This window comes from Taeniopygia guttata, chromosome 34, assembly GCF_048771995.1.
Source record: "Taeniopygia guttata chromosome 34, bTaeGut7.mat, whole genome shotgun sequence".
Lineage (NCBI taxonomy): Eukaryota > Metazoa > Chordata > Aves > Passeriformes > Estrildidae > Taeniopygia > Taeniopygia guttata.
The window spans coordinates 3448706-3465290 of record NC_133059.1 but is presented as its reverse complement, the minus strand read 5'-3'; the positions used below and the strand labels follow the sequence as shown (position 1 = coordinate 3465290).

At 45.9% G+C, this 16585-nt stretch overlaps 3 protein-coding genes across 4 annotated transcripts; all 3 read left to right on the top strand.

The window, feature by feature from the left end:
* Positions 1-1725: 1725 nt before the first annotated feature.
* Positions 1726-10505, top strand: LOC115492889 (leucine-rich repeat and fibronectin type III domain-containing protein 1-like protein). 2 transcript variants are annotated; one of them, XM_072920929.1, is made up of 3 exons: positions 1726-1971; positions 6669-8090; positions 10043-10505. In XM_072920929.1, exons 2-3 carry the CDS (start codon positions 6688-6690, stop codon positions 10482-10484), a joined length of 1845 nt encoding a protein of 614 aa, XP_072777030.1. In that variant the 5' UTR covers positions 1726-1971; positions 6669-6687; the 3' UTR covers positions 10485-10505. The 2 variants fall into 2 exon arrangements, with proteins under 2 accessions (XP_072777030.1, XP_072777031.1); XM_072920930.1 differs by lacking the exon at positions 10043-10505 and adding an exon at positions 9513-9811.
* A 1028-nt stretch (positions 10506-11533) lies between these two features.
* LOC140681321 (leucine-rich repeat and fibronectin type III domain-containing protein 1-like protein) lies at positions 11534-12114 on the top strand. The gene has a single exon (XM_072920932.1). It carries the CDS (start codon positions 11799-11801, stop codon positions 12066-12068), a length of 270 nt encoding a protein of 89 aa, XP_072777033.1. The 5' UTR covers positions 11534-11798; the 3' UTR covers positions 12069-12114.
* Positions 12115-12447: 333 nt separating this feature from the next.
* On the top strand, positions 12448-13972 carry LOC140681320 (uncharacterized). The gene is made up of 2 exons (XM_072920931.1): positions 12448-13269; positions 13648-13972. The coding sequence occupies exons 1-2, from the start codon at positions 12448-12450 to the stop codon at positions 13939-13941; spliced, it is 1116 nt and encodes a 371-aa protein (XP_072777032.1). The 3' UTR covers positions 13942-13972.
* Positions 13973-16585: the final 2613 nt, after the last annotated feature.

Genomic DNA, 16585 nt, shown 5'->3' with positions numbered 1-16585 from the left:
AGAAATTCCCAAAAAACCCCAAAAATTCCCCCAAACTGCCGTTCCCATCCCAAAAAAACCCCCCGAAATCCTCGAAATTCCCGAAATTTCCAAAATTCCCAAAAACCCCAAAAATTCCCCAAAACCGCCGTTCCCATCCCAAAACCCCCCCCCGAAATTCCCAAAATTCCCAAAATTCCCAGAAATTCCCAAAAACCCCAAAAATTCCCCAAAACCGCCGTTCCCATCCCAAAAAAAAACCCCGAAATTCCCGAAATTCCCAAAATTCCCAAAAATCCCATAAATTCCCAAAATCCCCAAAAATTCCCCAAAACCGCCGTTCCCATCCCAAAAAAAAACCCCAAAATTCCCGAAATTCCCGAAATTCCCAGAAATTCCCCAAAACCCCAAAAATTCCCCAAAACCGCCGTTCCCATCCCAAAAAAACCCCACGAAAATTCCCCGAAATTCCCCAAATTCCCAGAAATTCCCAAAAACCCCAAAAATTCCCCAAAGCCGCCGTTCCCATCCCAAAAAAACCCCCCTGAAATTCCCGAAATTCCCAAAATTCCCAGAAATTCCCAAAAAACCCCAAAAATTCCTCAAAACCGCCGTTCCCATCCCAAAAAAACCCTCCGAAATTCCCGAAATTCCCAAAATTCCCAGAAATTCCCCAAAACCCCAAAAATTCCCCAAAACCGCCGTTCCCATCCCAAAAAAACCCCACGAAAATTCCCCGAAATTCCCCAAATTCCCAGAAATTCCCAAAAACCCCAAAAATTCCCCAAAACCGCCGTTCCCATCCCAAAAACCCCACGAAAATTCCCCAAAATCCCAGAAATCCCATAAAATTCCCCGAAATTCCCAAAAAACCCCAAAAATTCCCCAAAACCGCCGTTCCCATCCCAAAAAAAACCCCCGAAATTCCCACAATTCCCAAAATTCCCAAAATTCCCAGAAATTCCCAAAAAACCCAAAAATTCCCCAAAACCGCCGTTCCCATCCCAAAAAAAACCCCCTGAAATTCCCGAAATCCCCAAAAATCCCAGAAATTCCCCAAAAACCCAAAAATTCCCCAAAACCGCCGTTCCCATCCCAAAAAAAACCCCCGAAATTCCCAAAATTCCCAAAATTCCCAGTAATTCCCCAAAAAACCCCCAAATTCCCCCAAACCGCCGTTTCCATCCCCAAAAAAACCCCTCGAAATTCCCGAAATTCCCCAAATTCCCAGAAATTCCCAAAAAACCCCAAAAATTCCCCAAAACCGCCGTTTCCATCCCAAAAAACCCCCCTGAAATTCCCAAAATTCCCAAAATTCCCAAAAACCCCAAAAATTCCCCAAAACCGCCGTTCCCATCCCAAAAAAACCCTCCGAAATTCCCGAAATCCCCAAAAATCCCAGAAATTCCCAAAAACCCCAAAAATTCCCCAAAACCGCTGTTCCCATCCAAAAAAACCCTTCGAAATTCCCGAAATTCCCAAAAACCCCAAAAATTCCCCAAAACCGTCGTTCCCATCCCAAAAAAAACCCCGAAATTCCCAAAATTTCCAAAATTCCCAAAAATTCCCCAAAACCGCCGTTCCCATCCCAAAAAAAACCCCGAAATTCCCGAAATTCACGAAATTCCCGAAATTCCCGCGGGGTCCCTCCCCGGCCACGCCCCTTTCTTCGGCCACGCCCCTTCCTTTGACCCCGCCCCTTTTGGCCCCGCCCCTTTTGGCCCCGCCCCGTCCTTTGGCCCCGCCCCTTCCCGCGGCCGCAGGGGGGGGAGGGGCGGGGGCTCCTCCTCCTCTTCCTCCCCTTCCTCCTCCTCCTCCTCCTCCTCCTCTTTTTTCCTCCTTTTTTTCTTTTTTTTCCCTTTTCCTGCTTTTTTTTCCTGCTTTTTCCCGGCCCCGCTGCTCCTCCCGGGATCGCTCCCGGCCATGGAAGGCTCGGGACCCCCGGGGGGGGCGCGGGGGTCGCCGCCCCCCTGAAGGCGCCGGCGGGAAAAGGTGAGTGGAAAAAAACGGGAAAAACGGGGAAAAAAACCGGGAAAAGATAAAAAAATGAGGGGAAAAAAATTTGGAAAAATGAGGGGGAAAAAACTGGAAAAATGGGCGAAAAACCGGGATAAAACGGCGGAAAAATCGGGTTAAAACCGGGATAAAACAGCGGAAAAAGCGGATAAATTCGGGATAAAATGGGGTAAAAATTGGATAAATCGGGATAAAATGGGGATAAATGGGGATAAATCGGGATAAATCGGGATAAATCGGGATAAATCGGGATAAAACGCATCCCCCACCCCGCTTTTCCAGCGGCGACCCCTCCCAAATTTTCCAGCTTTTTTAACCCTTGCCTGGAATAACCGAGGGCGCCTCCGGCCCTTGGGGCTTTGGGAATTTTTATTTTTTTTTAGGGAATTTTTGGGGGTTTTTTGGGGTTTTTTGGGGTTTGCCGGGCGATTCTCGGTCCTTGGGGTTTGGGGATTTTTTAGGGAATTTTTTGGGGTTTTTAATGGATTTTTTAGGGATTTTTGGGGTTTGCCGGGTGATCTCCAACCCTTGGGGTTTGGGTTTTTTTTCGGGATTTTTTAATGGATTTTTAAGGATTTTTTGGGATTTTTGGGGTTTGTCGGACGATCCCCAACCTTTGGGGGTTTGGGGGATTTTTAAAAGGATTTTTAATGGATTTTTTAGGGATTTTTCCGCGATTTTTAATGGATTTTAAAGGTTTTTTTTTTTGGGATTTTTTTGGGATTTTTAAGGGATTTTTTTAGGGATTTTTTGGGCTGATTTTTGGGCATTTTGGGCTTTTCCCGGTTTTTGCAGCATCCCATAAATCCGCCGTGTCATCCAGGTGTGGCTGCTCCAGGTGTTCCCGCTCCAGGTGTTCCCTCCCCTCCCCCCCTCGGCCATTTCCCCCATTTTCCCCCAATTTTCCCCAAAATTTCCCCCAAATTTTCCCAAAAATCCCTGTTAAAACCCCCATTTGATGGTTTTAAATTCATTTTTCCCGGTTTTTTTCCCGGTTTTTCCCCCTCCCGGCTCCTGCAATTCCCGGTTTTTTTTTCCCGAGCTGGGCGCGTCCTTCACGCGTTGCGGCGGAGGAATTTTCTTGGAAAAACCCCCTCAAATCCCCCCAAAATTCCCATTTTTTTCCCCAAATCCCGACCCCCCAGGCGGTGGCATTGAGGATTCCCACCGGGAATTTTTCCCCCGAGAAAAATCAGGATAAAATACTCATTTTTCCCGATTAAAAAAATCACATTTTTCACTCTAAACCAGCCCAAAATTCCAATATTTTCATTTTTTCCGGGAATTCTGCAGCTCCGAGGGGAGATTTGGTGGTTAGAGCATGAAAAAATTGCTTTTTTCCTAAGGAAAATCCTGGTTTTTTGAGGAAAAAAATGGTATTTTGGAGGTGTTCTGACCTTTAAAAAAAGCATTCCAGGGTTGCTCCATCTTTTTTTCCTGGAAAATCGGGATTTTCCGGCACCTGGATAAAATTCCCCCCTCACCCCCCTTTTCCTTATGTAATTTAGGCCGGAATTCCACATTTTTTAAATCCAGGAATTATTTTCCGGGTGGAAAAATCCGATTTTTGGGGATTTTTGGGGGGTTTTTAACTCCTGGATTCTCCGGTTCCGAAGGAATTTTTTTTTTTCCCGGAGTTTTGGGCCACGCCTGGATTTGGGAATGTTCACCTGGGGCTTGGAAAAATGGGGGAAAAAAAATCCCAAAATTGGATTTAGGGATTCAAAAAAGGAATTTTATTGGTTGGGACAAGGAAAATCCCAAATTCCCGAAGTTTTGGGGTGAATTTCTTGGAATTAGGGCAGGGTTGGAGAATTTTTTTCCCTCAGAAATCTTGGAATTTTGGGCCTGGAACAACTCAAATCCCAATTTTCCCTCCAAAACCTTGGAATTTTGGGCCTGGCATGTCTCAATTCCCAATTTTCCCCTAAAATCTTGGAATTTTGGGCCTGGCCTTGTCCCATTCCCACTTTTCCCTCAGGAATTTTGGGAATTTTGGGCCTGGAACCTCCCAATTCCCATTTTTCCCTCAGGAATTTTGGGGCCTGGCCCTGCCCAATTCCCACTTTTCCCTCAGGAATTTTGGGAATTTTGGGCCTGGAACCTCCCAATTCCCAATTTTCCCTCAGGAATTTTGGGAATTTTCACCTTGGCCTACCCCAAATCCCAATTTTCCCCCTCAGAAATCTTGGAATTTTGGGCCTGGCCTTGTCCCATTCCCACTTTTCCCTCAGGAATTTTGGGCCTGGCCCTGTCCAAATTCCAATTTTCCCTCAGGAATTTTGGGAATTTTGGGCCTGGCCCATCCCAATTCCCACTTTTCCCTCAGGAATTTTGGGAATTTTCCCCTTGGCCCCCCCCCCAATTCCCACTTTTCTCCCTAAAAGGGAAATTTTAGGGAGATTTTGGGATTAATTGGATTTTTTTATTCATGGAGGATTAATAGGATTACATTTAATTAGTTTTTAATTATTTTTTTTAATTTATTGTAATTAATAGGATTTATTTAATAATCAGTTTAATTAATAGGATTTATTTAATTATTGGTTTAGGTAATTGGATTTATTTAATTATTGGTTTAATTTCTACTATTCAAATAATAAGAATTAAAATTTTCTCTTATTTTAATATTTATTATGAATAATTTTATTAATTTATTATTATTATTAATTTTGATTTTTATTTTGATTTGATGCTTATATTTATTAATTACAATTATTATTTAAAATTTTATTCTAATTCTTTATCTATTTTGATTTGTAGGGGTTATTATTATTTTAAGTTCATTTTTATTTTGATCTGATTATTAATTCAAATCTTAAAATTATAATTAATATTGCTTTCTATTTAAATTTCACCATTATTATTCTGAATTTATTCACATTAATTTCTTACCAATTCAGTTTTTAATTATTATTTTAATCAATTTTTCTGTGACTCTTTCCAGTCTGTTTTATTTTAAATTAATTCTTTTATTTCTATTATTCATTTCTTATTTTAATTGTCAATATTTTAACTTTTATTATTTTCATTTTAATGATTTTACTTTAATTAAGTTCTAATATTTTGGTTTCAATATTTTATTTTTATTACTTGACTTTTTAATCTTCTTAATATTTTGGTTTTACTTTTTTTATTTTGAATTGGTTTAATTACTTTAATTTCCATTACTTTATTCCCATTATTATTTTAATTTTAGGGTTATTTTTCTATTAACATTTATTTAATTATTTTACATTTCTTTTTAATTCTTTCCAATTTGAATTGACCTTTATTTTAAATTATTTATTATTTTAATGAATCCTTTTTATTCCATTCTTTTGAATTCCTTTAATTTAAAATTTCTATTCAGTTTTAATATTAAATTAGTATTTAATAATTTGACTTATTATTATTTTAATTAGAATTTTAAATGTTATTTAAATATATGCAAATTTTATTCACATCCCCCCCCCACCAATCCATGGGAGAATCATCCCAAAACCCCCCAAAAATATGGGAAAATCATCCCAAAAATTCTCCAAAAAATGCTGGAAAATTCCAAAAAAATTCCCAAAATTCTAGTAAACCCCACCCAATCCATGGGAAAATCATCTGAATAAAACTTAGAATAATAAAATCCATTTTCCCCAAAATTAATCCACATTTTTCTGATTTTCTCCCATTTTTTTCCTGACTTTCTCCCATTTTTTTCCCCTGAATTTCTCCCATTTTTTTTCCTGAATTTCTCCCATTTTTTCCCTAAATTAATCCACATTTCTCCCATTTCTCCCTCTCAAATTTGGGATTTTCCTCACAATTGAGAATTTTTTCCACATCTTGGAATTAAAACTTGACCCTAAACTTGGTTTTATCCCAAATTCCACCATTTTTTTCATGGATTTATCCAATTTTTTCCCAAATTCCTCCAGATTTCCATGGATTTAATCCCTTTTTTTCCGTAATTCCACCAGATTTCCACGGATTTTTCCTGTTTTTCCATCTCAGCTTTGGGATTTCCCTCTCCACCGATTTCCCTCAACCTCCTGGAATTAAAACTCTGTTTTAACCCCCAAAACTCAACTGAATCTCCCAAATTCCACCAGATTTCCATGGATTTAATCCCTTTTTTTCCGTAATTCCACCAGATTTCCATGGATTTTTCCTGGTTTTCCGTCTCAGCTTTGGGATTTCCCTCTCCACCAATTTCCCTCAACCTCCTGGAATTAAAACTCGGTTTTAACCCCAAAACTCAATGGAATCTCCCAAATTCCACCAGATTTCCATGGATTTTTCCTGTTTTTCCACCTCAGCTTTGGGATTTCCCTCTCCACTGAATTTTCCTCAACGTTTTGGGCTGGAATCTTGACCCTAAACTCGGTTTTAATGCCCAAAACTCAACGGAATCTCCCAAATTCCACCAGATTTCCATGGGTTTTTCCCATTTTTCCTTCTCAGCTTTGGGATTTCCCTCTCCACCAATAATCCTGGAATTAAAACTCGGTTTTAACCCCCAAAACTCAACCGAATCTCCCAAATTCCACCAGATTTCCATGGATTTTTCCCGTTTTTCCTTCTCAGCTTTGGGATTTCCCTCTCCACCAATAATCCTGGAATGAAAACTCGTTTTTAACCCCCAAAACTCAACCGAATCTCCCAAATCCCTCACTTTTTTTTTAACTTTTCCCTGCCAGATTCCCGTTTTTCCCGACGATGGAAAAGCTTTTGCTCCCTCTCCTCTTCTTCTTCTCCACCACGACGGCCTCGAACTCCCCGCCCTGCCCCAAGCGCTGCTCGTGCCAGAACCTCTCGCCGTCCTTCACCATCCTCTGCACCAAAACCGGGCTGCTCTTCGTGCCGGCCGGCATCGACCGGCGCACGGCCGAGCTGCGCCTCATGGACAACTTCATCACCGTCCTGCGCAAGCGCGACTTCGCCAACATGACCCAACTCATCCACCTGACCTTGTCCCGCAACACCATCAGCCAGATCATGCCTTACGCCTTCTCCGACCTCAAGGGCCTCCACGCCCTCCACCTGGACAGCAACCGCTTGACGTCGATCAACGAGGATCATTTCAAGGGGTTAATTAACCTGCGGCATTTGATCCTGAGCAACAACCAGCTCAGCTTCATCTCGCCCAAGTCTTTGGATGATTTCTTGGAGACCATCGAGGATTTGGATTTGTCCTACAATAATTTGGTGGACGTTCCGTGGGCCACCGTGGCCAAGCTGTCCAACGTCAACACGGTGAGTTTGGATCACAACCTGATCGAGTTCGTGCCCGAGGGGATTTTCTCCAACCTCCACAAGCTGGCCAGGTTGGACATGACCTCCAACAAGCTGAAGAAGATCCCGCCGGATCCGCTCTTCTCCCGCATCCCCGTTTACGCCAAATCCAAAGGTTCCCCGCTGACCTCGCTGGTGTTGAGTTTCGGCGGGAACCCCCTGCACTGCAACTGCGAGCTGGTGTGGCTGCGGCGCCTGACGCGCGAGGACGATCTGGAGACGTGCGCCTCGCCGCCGGAGCTGATGGGCAAATACTTCTGGAGCATCCGCGAGGAGGAGTTCGTCTGCGAGCCGCCCATGATCACCCACCGCACGCCCAAACTCGCCGCCGCCGTCGGCCAAAGCGCCTCCCTGAAGTGCAAAGCCGTGGGCGACCCCGAGCCCTACGTGCGCTGGATCGCGCCCGACGGCAAACTGGTGGCCAACACCTCCAGGACGGTTTCCTACGAGAACGGGACTTTGGATATTTTGGAGGCGGCGTTGGGGGATCAAGGAACCTTCACCTGCATCGCCTCCAACGCCGCCGGCGAGTCGACGGCGCCGGTGGAGTTTCGGGTGGTGCCGGACGGCAACGGCACCGAGTGCGAGGAGGAGGAGGGGAGGAAGGCGGCGACGGCGCGGCCGGAGCCGTCGGATATCCTGATTTCGGCCAAATCCAGCTTTTCCAACGATTCCAAGCTGGAGCGGGGGGACGGCGGGGGGGTGGTGGTGGCCGAGGTGACGGCGACGTCGGCGCTGGTGCGGTGGCCGCCGCAGGAGGAGCTGGAAGGGCTGAGGATGTACCAGATCCAGTACAACAGCTCGGCCGACGAGATCCTGGTTTATCGGTGATTGTGGCCGGAGAAACGTTGGGATTGGGGGTTTGGGGATTGGGGAAGTGGGGAAAATGGGTGGGAAGTGGGAAAATGGGTGGGAAATGGGGAAAAATGGGATGGAAGATGTAAAAAAATAGGTGGAAAATGTGAAATAATGGGTGGGAAAAATGGGTGGGAAATGGGGAAAGGGGTGGGAAGTGGGGGAAATGGGTGGGAAATGGGAAAATGGGGTGGGAAATGGGGGGAAATGGGTGGGAAGTGGGGGGAAATGGGTGGGAAATGGGGAAAACGGGTGGGAAGTGGGGGAAAATGGGTGGGAAATGGGAAAATGGGGTGGGAAATGGGGGAAATGGGTGGGAAGTGGGAAAAAGGGGATGGAAAATGTAAAAAAATAGGTGGAAAATGTGAAATAATGGGTGGGAAAATGGGTGGGAAGGGGGGGAAATGGGTGGGAAATGGGGGAAATGGGTGGGAAGTGGGGAAATGGGTGGGAAATGGGGAAAAAGGGGATGGAAAATGTAAAAAAATAGGTGAAAAATGTGAAATAATGGGTGGGGAAAATGGGTGGGAAATGGGAGAATGGGTGGGAAATGGGGAAATGGGTGGGAAATGGGGGAAATAGGTGGGAAATGGGAAAATGGGTGGGAAGTGGGAAAAAGGGGTGGGAAGTGGGGGAAATGGGTGGGAAGTGGGAAAAAGGGGTGGGAAGAGGGGGAAATGGGTGGGAAGAGGGAAAAAGGGGTGGGAAGTGGGGGAAAATGGGTGGGAAGTGGGAAAAAGGGGTGGGAAGTGGGGGAAATGGGTGGGAAGTGGGAAAAAGGGGATGGAAAATGTAAAAAAATAGGTGGAAAATGTGAAATAATGGGTGGGAAAAATGGGTGGGAAGTGGGGGAAATGGGTGGGAAGTGGGGGAAATGGGTGGGAAATGGGGGAAATGGGTGGGAAATGGGGGAAATGGGTGGGAAATGGGGGAAATGGGTGGGAAGTGGGAAAAAGGGGTGGGAAATGGGGGGAATGGGGAATGGGGGATGGAAAATGTGATGAAGGGGTGGAAAAAAAAAGAAAAATGGCAGGGAAAATGGTGGGAAAAATGGGTGAAAAAATTGGGGAAAAGCGATGGAAGAGGGGCTGGAAAATAGGGGGAAAAGGGCCAAAAGTCATGGGAAAAAATGGAGAAATGGTAGGAAAAATGGTGGGAAAAATGGGGAAAATCCCCCAAAAATTGGGATAAATGGGTGAAAAATTTGGGACAAGTGATGGAAGAGGGGCTGGAAAATAGGGGGAAAAGGGCCAAAAGTCGTGGGAAAAAATGGAAAAATGGCAGGAAAAATGGTGGAAAAAATGGGGAAAAACACCAAAAATTGGGAAAAATCCCCAAAACTGGGAAAAACTCCCCAAAACTCGTGACAAGCCGGAACACCGCTGTCGTTGCAGGATGATCCCGGCGCCCAGCGCCTCCTTCTCGCTGTCGGACCTGGCGCCGGGCCGGGGTGGGAAATGGGTTGGAAAAGTGGGAAAAGTGGGTGAAAAACTTGGGAAAAAGAGATGGAAAAGGAGCTGGAAAATAGGGAAAAAAGACTCAAAAGTCATAGGGAAAATGGTAGAAAAAATGGGGAAAAACCCCAAAAATTGGGATAAATGGGTGAAAAATTTGGGGACAGGTGATGGAAGAGGGGTTGGAGAATAGGGGAAAAAGGGCCAAAAGTCGTGGGAAAAAATGGAAATATGGCAGGAAAAATGGTGGAAAAAATGGGGAAATCCCCCAAAAATTGGGATAAATGGGTGAAAAATTTGGGGACAAGTGATGGAAGAGGCGCTGGAAAATAGGGGGAAAAGGGCCAAAAGTCGTGGGAAAAAATGGAAAAATGACGGGAAAAATGGTGGAAAAATTGGGAAAAATCCCCCAAAAAGTGGGAAAAAGTCCCCAAAACTCGTGACGAGCCGGAACGCCGCTGTCGTTGCAGGATGATCCCGGCGCCCAGCGCCTCCTTCTCGCTGTCGGACCTGGCGCCGGGCCGCGCCTACGAGCTCTGCGTGCTGGCCGTGTTCTCGGACGCGCGCAGCTCGCTGCCGGCCACGCGGCCGCTGGGCTGCCGCCGCTTCACCACGCGGCCGCCGGCGCGGCCGTGCCGCTCGCTGCAGGCGCAGTTCCTGGGCGGCACCATGATCATCGTCATCGGCGGCATCATCGTGGCCTCGGTGCTGGTGTTCATCTTCATCCTGCTGGTGCGCTACAAGGTGCACGGCGCGCCGGCCAAGGGCACCGCGCACGTCTGCTCCCAGACCAACGGCGCCGGCACCGCCCTCGGCCGCTCCGCCTCCAAGCTGGAGCAGCTGGAATGTTCTGGAACCCTGGGCAAGGGCAGGGCCGGGGAGAAGGGGGAGGGGGCTGAGGTGGGGTCGTGATGGGGGATGGTGGGTTGGGGTTGGTTCTGGGTTGGTTCTGGAGGTCCTGGATTGGTCCTGGATTGGTTCTGGTTTGGTTCTGGAGTGGTTCTGGAGGTCCTGATTTGGTTCTGGATTGGTTCTGGATTGGTTCTGGAGGTCCTGGATTGGTTCTGGAGTGGTCCTGGATTGGTTCTGGATTGGTTGTGGAGGTCCAGAATTGATCCAGGATGGGTCCAGGAGATCCAAGATAATCCAGAATCGGTCCCGGATGGGTCCAGGAGATCCAAGATAATCCAGAATCGGTCCAGGATGGGTTCAGGATTGGTCCGGGAGATCCAAGATGGATCCAGAGTCGATCCAGGCTTGGTCCGGGAGGTCCAAGATGGATCCAGGATGGGTCCAGGATCGGTGGGCAGCACCCGGGTGGCTCCGTGGCCATGGTGGCCTCGGTGCTGGTGTTCATCTTCATCCTGCTGGTGCGCTACAAGGTGCACGGCGCGCCGGCCAAGGGCACCGCGCACGTCTGCTCCCAGACCAACGGCGCCGGCGCCGCCGCCCTCGGCCGCTCCGCCTCCAAGCTGGAGCAGCTGGAATGTTCCGGAACCCTGGGCAAGGGCAGGGCCGGGGAGAAGGGAGAAGGGGCTGAGGTGGGGTCGTGATGGGGGATGGGTTGGGGTTGGTTCTGGGTTGGTTCTGGGTTGGTTCTGGAGTGGTCCTGGATTGGTTCTGGAGGTCCTGGATTGGTTCTGGAGTGGTCCTGGATTGGTTCTGGAGTGGTCCTGGATTGATCGTGGATTGGTCCTGAAAGTCCTGGTTTGGTTCTGGAGGTCCTGGATTGGTCCTGGAGTGGTCCTGGAGTGGTCCTGGATTGGTTCTGGATTGGTCGTGGAGGTCCAGAATCGATCCAGGATGGGTCCAGGAGATCCAAGATAATCCAGAATCGATCCAGGATTGGTCCTGGAGGTCCTGGAGTGGTCCTGGATTGGTCATGGATTGGTTCTGGAGGTCCTGGATTGGTTCTGGAGGTCCTGGTTTGGTTCTGAAGGTCCTGGATTGGTTCTGGAGGTCCTGGAGTGGTCCTGGATTGGTCATGGAGGTCCAGAATCGATCCAGGATGGGTTCAGGAGATCCAAGATAATCCAGAGTCGATCCAGGATGGGTCCAGGAGGTCCAAGATAATCCAGAATCGATCCAGGATGGGTCCAGGAGATCCAAGATAATCCAGAATCGGTCCAGGATGGGTTCAGGATTGGTCCGGGAGATCCAAGATGGATCCAGAGTCGATCCAGGCTTGGTCCAGGAGGTCCAAGATGGGTCCAGGATGGGTCCAGGATGGGTGGGCAGAACCCGGGTGGCTCCGTGGCCATGGTGGCCTCGGTGCTGGTGTTCATCTTCATCCTGCTGGTGCGCTACAAGGTGCACGGCGCGCCGGCCAAGGGCACCGCGCACGTCTGCTCCCAGACCAACGGCGCCGGCGCCGCCGCCGCCCTCGGCCGCTCCGCCTCCAAGCTGGAGCAGCTGGAATGTTCCGGAACCCTGGGCAAGGGCAGGGCCGGGGAGCGGCCGGGGGAGAAGGGGGAAGGGGCTGAGGTGGGGTCGTGAGAGGGGATGGGTTGGGGTTGGTTCTGGTTTGGTTCTGGAGGTCCTGGAGTGGTCCTGGATTGGTTCTGGAGGTCCTGGATTAGTCCTGGTTTGGTCATGGATTGGTCCTGAAAGTCCAGGTTTGGTTCTGAAGGTCATGGATTGGTTCTGGAGTGGTCCTGGATTGGTTCTGGTTTGGTCCTGGATGATTGCTCCAGGTTTGGTCCTGGATTGCTCCAGGAGGACCACGATTGGTCCAGAATCAATCCAGAAGATCCAGGATTGGTCCAGAATAGATCCAGGAGGGCCAGAATCAATCCAGGTCCTGGAGGTCCTGGATTGGTCCAGGAATGATCCTGGAGACCCAGAATAGAACCTCTAGAACCTCCCGAACTGCTCCATGTACTCATCCGAATCCATTCCAAGGCTTCCAGAACCTTTGGAACTCCTCCAGAACTTCTGGAACTCCTCCAGAACCTTTCCAAGGACACCTCTGGATCCATTCCAAGGCTTCCAGAACCGCTCCATGGACCCTTCTGGAGTAATTCCAATGCCTCCAGAACTCCTCTGGAACCTCTCCATGGACACCTCTGGATCCATTCCAAGGCTTCTAGAACTTTCGGAACTCGTCCAGAACCTCCAGAACTCCTCCAGAACTTCTCCAGAACCTCTGGAACTCCTCCAGAACCTCTCCAGAACCTCTGGCACTGCTCCAAGGACCTTCCTGGATCCATTCCAACCCATCCAGAACCTCTCCATGGACACCTCTGGATCCATTCCAAGGCTTCCAGAACCTCCAGAACTCCTCCAGAACCTCCAGAACCTCTCCATGGACACCTCTGGATCCATTCCAAGGCTTCCAGAACCTCCAGAACTCCTCCAGAACCTCCAGAACCTCTCCATGGACACCTCTGGATCCATTCCAAGGTTTCTAGAACTTTTGGAACTCATCCAGAACCTCCAGAACTTCTCCAGAACTTCTCTGGAACCTCCAGAACTTCTCCAGAACTTCTCTGAAATTCCTTCAGAACTTCTCCAGAACCTCCAAAATTCCTCCATAATGGCCCCAAGGACCTCTCTGGATCCATTCCAATGCTTCCAGAACCATCCAGAACCTCCAGAACTCCTCCAGAACCTCTGGCAGCGCTCCCAGGTCCCTCTGGGGTTCCGGAAGGTTCCGGAAGGTTCCAGCGTCTCCCCAGGGACTCAGCGGCGCTCGGGGGTTCTGGAAGGTTCCGGAAGTTTCCGGAATGTTCCAGCGGCTCCCCAGGGACTCAATGCAGCTCCAGGGCTCCGGAATGTTCCGGAAGGTTCCAGTGGCTCTCCAGGGATTCAACGCAGCTCCGGGATTCCGGAAAGTTCTGGAAGGTTCCAGCGGCTCCCCAGGGACTCAATGCAGCTCCAGGACTCCGGAATGTTCCGGAAGTTTCCGGAATGTTCCAGCGGCTCCCCAGGGACTCTGCGGCGCTCCAGGATTCCGGAAGGTTCCGGAAGGTTCTGGCAGTGCCGTGAGGACTCTGCGGCGCTCCGGGATTCCGGAAGGTTCCGGAAGGTTCCAGCGGCTCCCCAGGGACTCTGCGGCGCTCGGGGGTTCCGGAAGGTTCCGGAATGTTCCGGAAGGTTCCGTTTCGGTGCCGCCGGCGCTGTTTTTACGCCCATCGGGCTCAGAGTTATTTTTTTAAACTCCTCGTCCACGGACGCCCCGCGGGAATTTCCTTTGGGAATTTCGGATCCCCCCCGAGCCTCCACTCCCACAGGGGATTTATTGTATTTTATTTTATTTTATTTTATTTTATTTTATTTTATTTTATTTTATTTTATTTTATTTTATTTTATTTTATTTTATTTTATTTTATTTTATTTTAATTTTAATTTAATTTTAATTTATTTTTAAAAATTTTATTCTATTTTAACTTCCTTTTTACTTCATTTTATTTAAATTTTATTTTCTTTTTATTTTTTATTTTAATATTTTTATTTATTTTTAGTTTTATTTTAATTTTTATTTTATTTTTATTTTATTTTATTTAAATTTTTATTTTTATTTTTTATTTGATAAAATTTAATCTTAACTTTATTTGTATTTTATTTTGTTTATTTTTATTTTTATTTTTTGTTTTATACTGTTTTGTTTACTTTCTGTTTGTTTCACTTTGTTTTTGATTTCATTTTAATTTAATTTTTAAATTTTATTTTATCTCATTTTAATTTAATTGTAATTTAATTTTTATTTTATGCTATTTTATTATTTATTTTATTATTTTGTTAAATTTATTTTCTCTTCTTGTGATTTATTTTATTTTAATTTAATTTATATTTTTATCTGTTTTTTTTGAGCACTTTCCAGGATGTTTCTTGATTAAAAAAAAAAAAAATTATTTTAGCTTTTTGACACTTATTTATGTATTTATGTGTTTATTTATCTATTTATTTATTATTTCCTATTTATTTTGGGGGATTTTTTGGGGAAATTTTTTTTGGGAAATTAAAAAATTTTTGTGGGGGGAATTAAATTTTTTTTTTTCTATTTTTTTTTTTAATTTTTGGGAGATTTTTTCAAACTTTTTTTGGTGTTTTTTTTTTGTTTTGTTTTTCCAGCGTTGGATCCGAGACTTTTTTTGGTAAAAAAAAAAAAGGACAAAATAACAAAAAAAAAAAAAAGGGAAAAAAAAGAAGAAAATCCCGGGATTTTTTTTGTTTCTGAATCCGGCTGGGAATTCTCTCAGGATCCTGGGATTCCCCAAAAAAACCAAAAAAAAGCTGGAATTCTTCACCGCTCCGAGGATTTGCTATAAAAATTCTTAATTTCGCAATTCCGAGTGGGTTTTTTGGGGGAATTTGGGGGGGTTTGGGGTGGGGAATTGCAGGAGATCCTTAAAAAAAATGGGAATGGGGAAAATGGGGAAAATTTGGAATAAAAATGGGAGAAATTGGGAAAAATTAGGGGAAAAGGGAGGAAATTGAGGAAAAATGGGGGAAATTTGGGAAAAATGATGAAAAAATGGGGGAAATTGAGGAAAAATTAATGAAAAATCGGGAAAATTTGGAATAAAAATGGGGGAAATTTGGGAAAAATGGGGAAAATGGGAATAAAAATGGGGAAATTTGGGAAAATGAGGAAAAATTGGCAAAATTTGGGAAAAATGAGGAAAAATGGGGAAAGCTGAGGGAAAATTGGGAGAAATGGGGAAAATTTGGAATAAAAATGGGGAAAATAGGGAAAAATTGAGGAAAAAATTGAGGAATTGACAAAATGAGGAAAAATGGGGAAATTAGGAATAAAATTGCTGGAAATTTGGGAAAATGAGGAAAAAATGGGAGAATTGACAGAAAATGGGGAAAAATGGGGAAATTTGGAATAAAATTGTGGGAAATTTGGGAAAAATTAGGGAAAATGGGGGAAATTGAGGAAATTTGGAATAAAAATGGGGGATATTTGGGGAAAATGGAAATTCGGGAAAAATGAAAAAATGGGGGAAATTGAGGAAAAATTGATGAAAAATGGGGAAAATTTGGAATAAAAATGGGGGAAATTGAGGAAAAATGGGGGAAATGGGAATAAAAATGGGGGAAATTTGGGAAAATGAGGAAAAAATGGGGGAATTGACAGAAAATGAGGAAAAATGGGGAAATTTGGAATAAAATTGTGGGAAATTTGGGAAAAATTAGGGAAAATGGGGGAAATTGGGGAAAATGAGGAAATTTGGAATAAAAATGGGGGAAATTTGGGAAAATGAGGAAAAAATTGGGGAATTGACAGAAAATGAGGAAAAAGGAGGAAATTTGGAATAAAATTGTGGGAAATTGAGGAAAAATGGGGGAAATGGGAATAAAAATGGGGGAAATTTGGGAAAATGAGGAAAAAATGGGGGAATTGACAGAAAATGAGGAAAAATGGGGAAATTTGGAATAAAATTGTGGGAAATTTGGGAAAAATTAGGGAAAATGGGGAAAATTGAGGAAATTTGGAATAAAAATGTGGGATATTTGGGAAAATGAGGAAAAATGGGCAAAATTCGGGAAAATGAGGAAAAATGTGGAAAGTTGAGGGAAAGTGGGGAAAATTTGGATAAAAATGGGGAAAATTGAGGAAAAATGGGGGAAATTTGGAATAAAAATGGGGAAAATTGGAGAAAATTGAGGGAAAATTGAGGAAAAATGAGGTGGGGACATCCAGGGTGGCACCGGGGACATCCAGGGGTGGCACAGGGACCCCAGAAGTGGCACAGGGACCCCAGGGGTGGCACTGGGGACATCCAGGGTGGCACTGGGGACATCGAGAATGGCACTGGGACCCCATAAGTGGCACTGGGAACCCCAGAAGTGGCACAGGGACCCCAGGGGTGGCACAGGGACCCCATAAGTGGCACTGGGGACGCCAGGGGTGGCACAGAGAGTGGCACAGGGACCCCAGAAGTGGCACAGGGACCCCAAGGGTGGCACAGAGAGTGGCACAGGGACCCCAGGGGTGGCACAGGGACCCCAAGGGTGGCACAGGGACCCCATAAGTGGCACAGGGACCCCAGAGGTGGCACAGA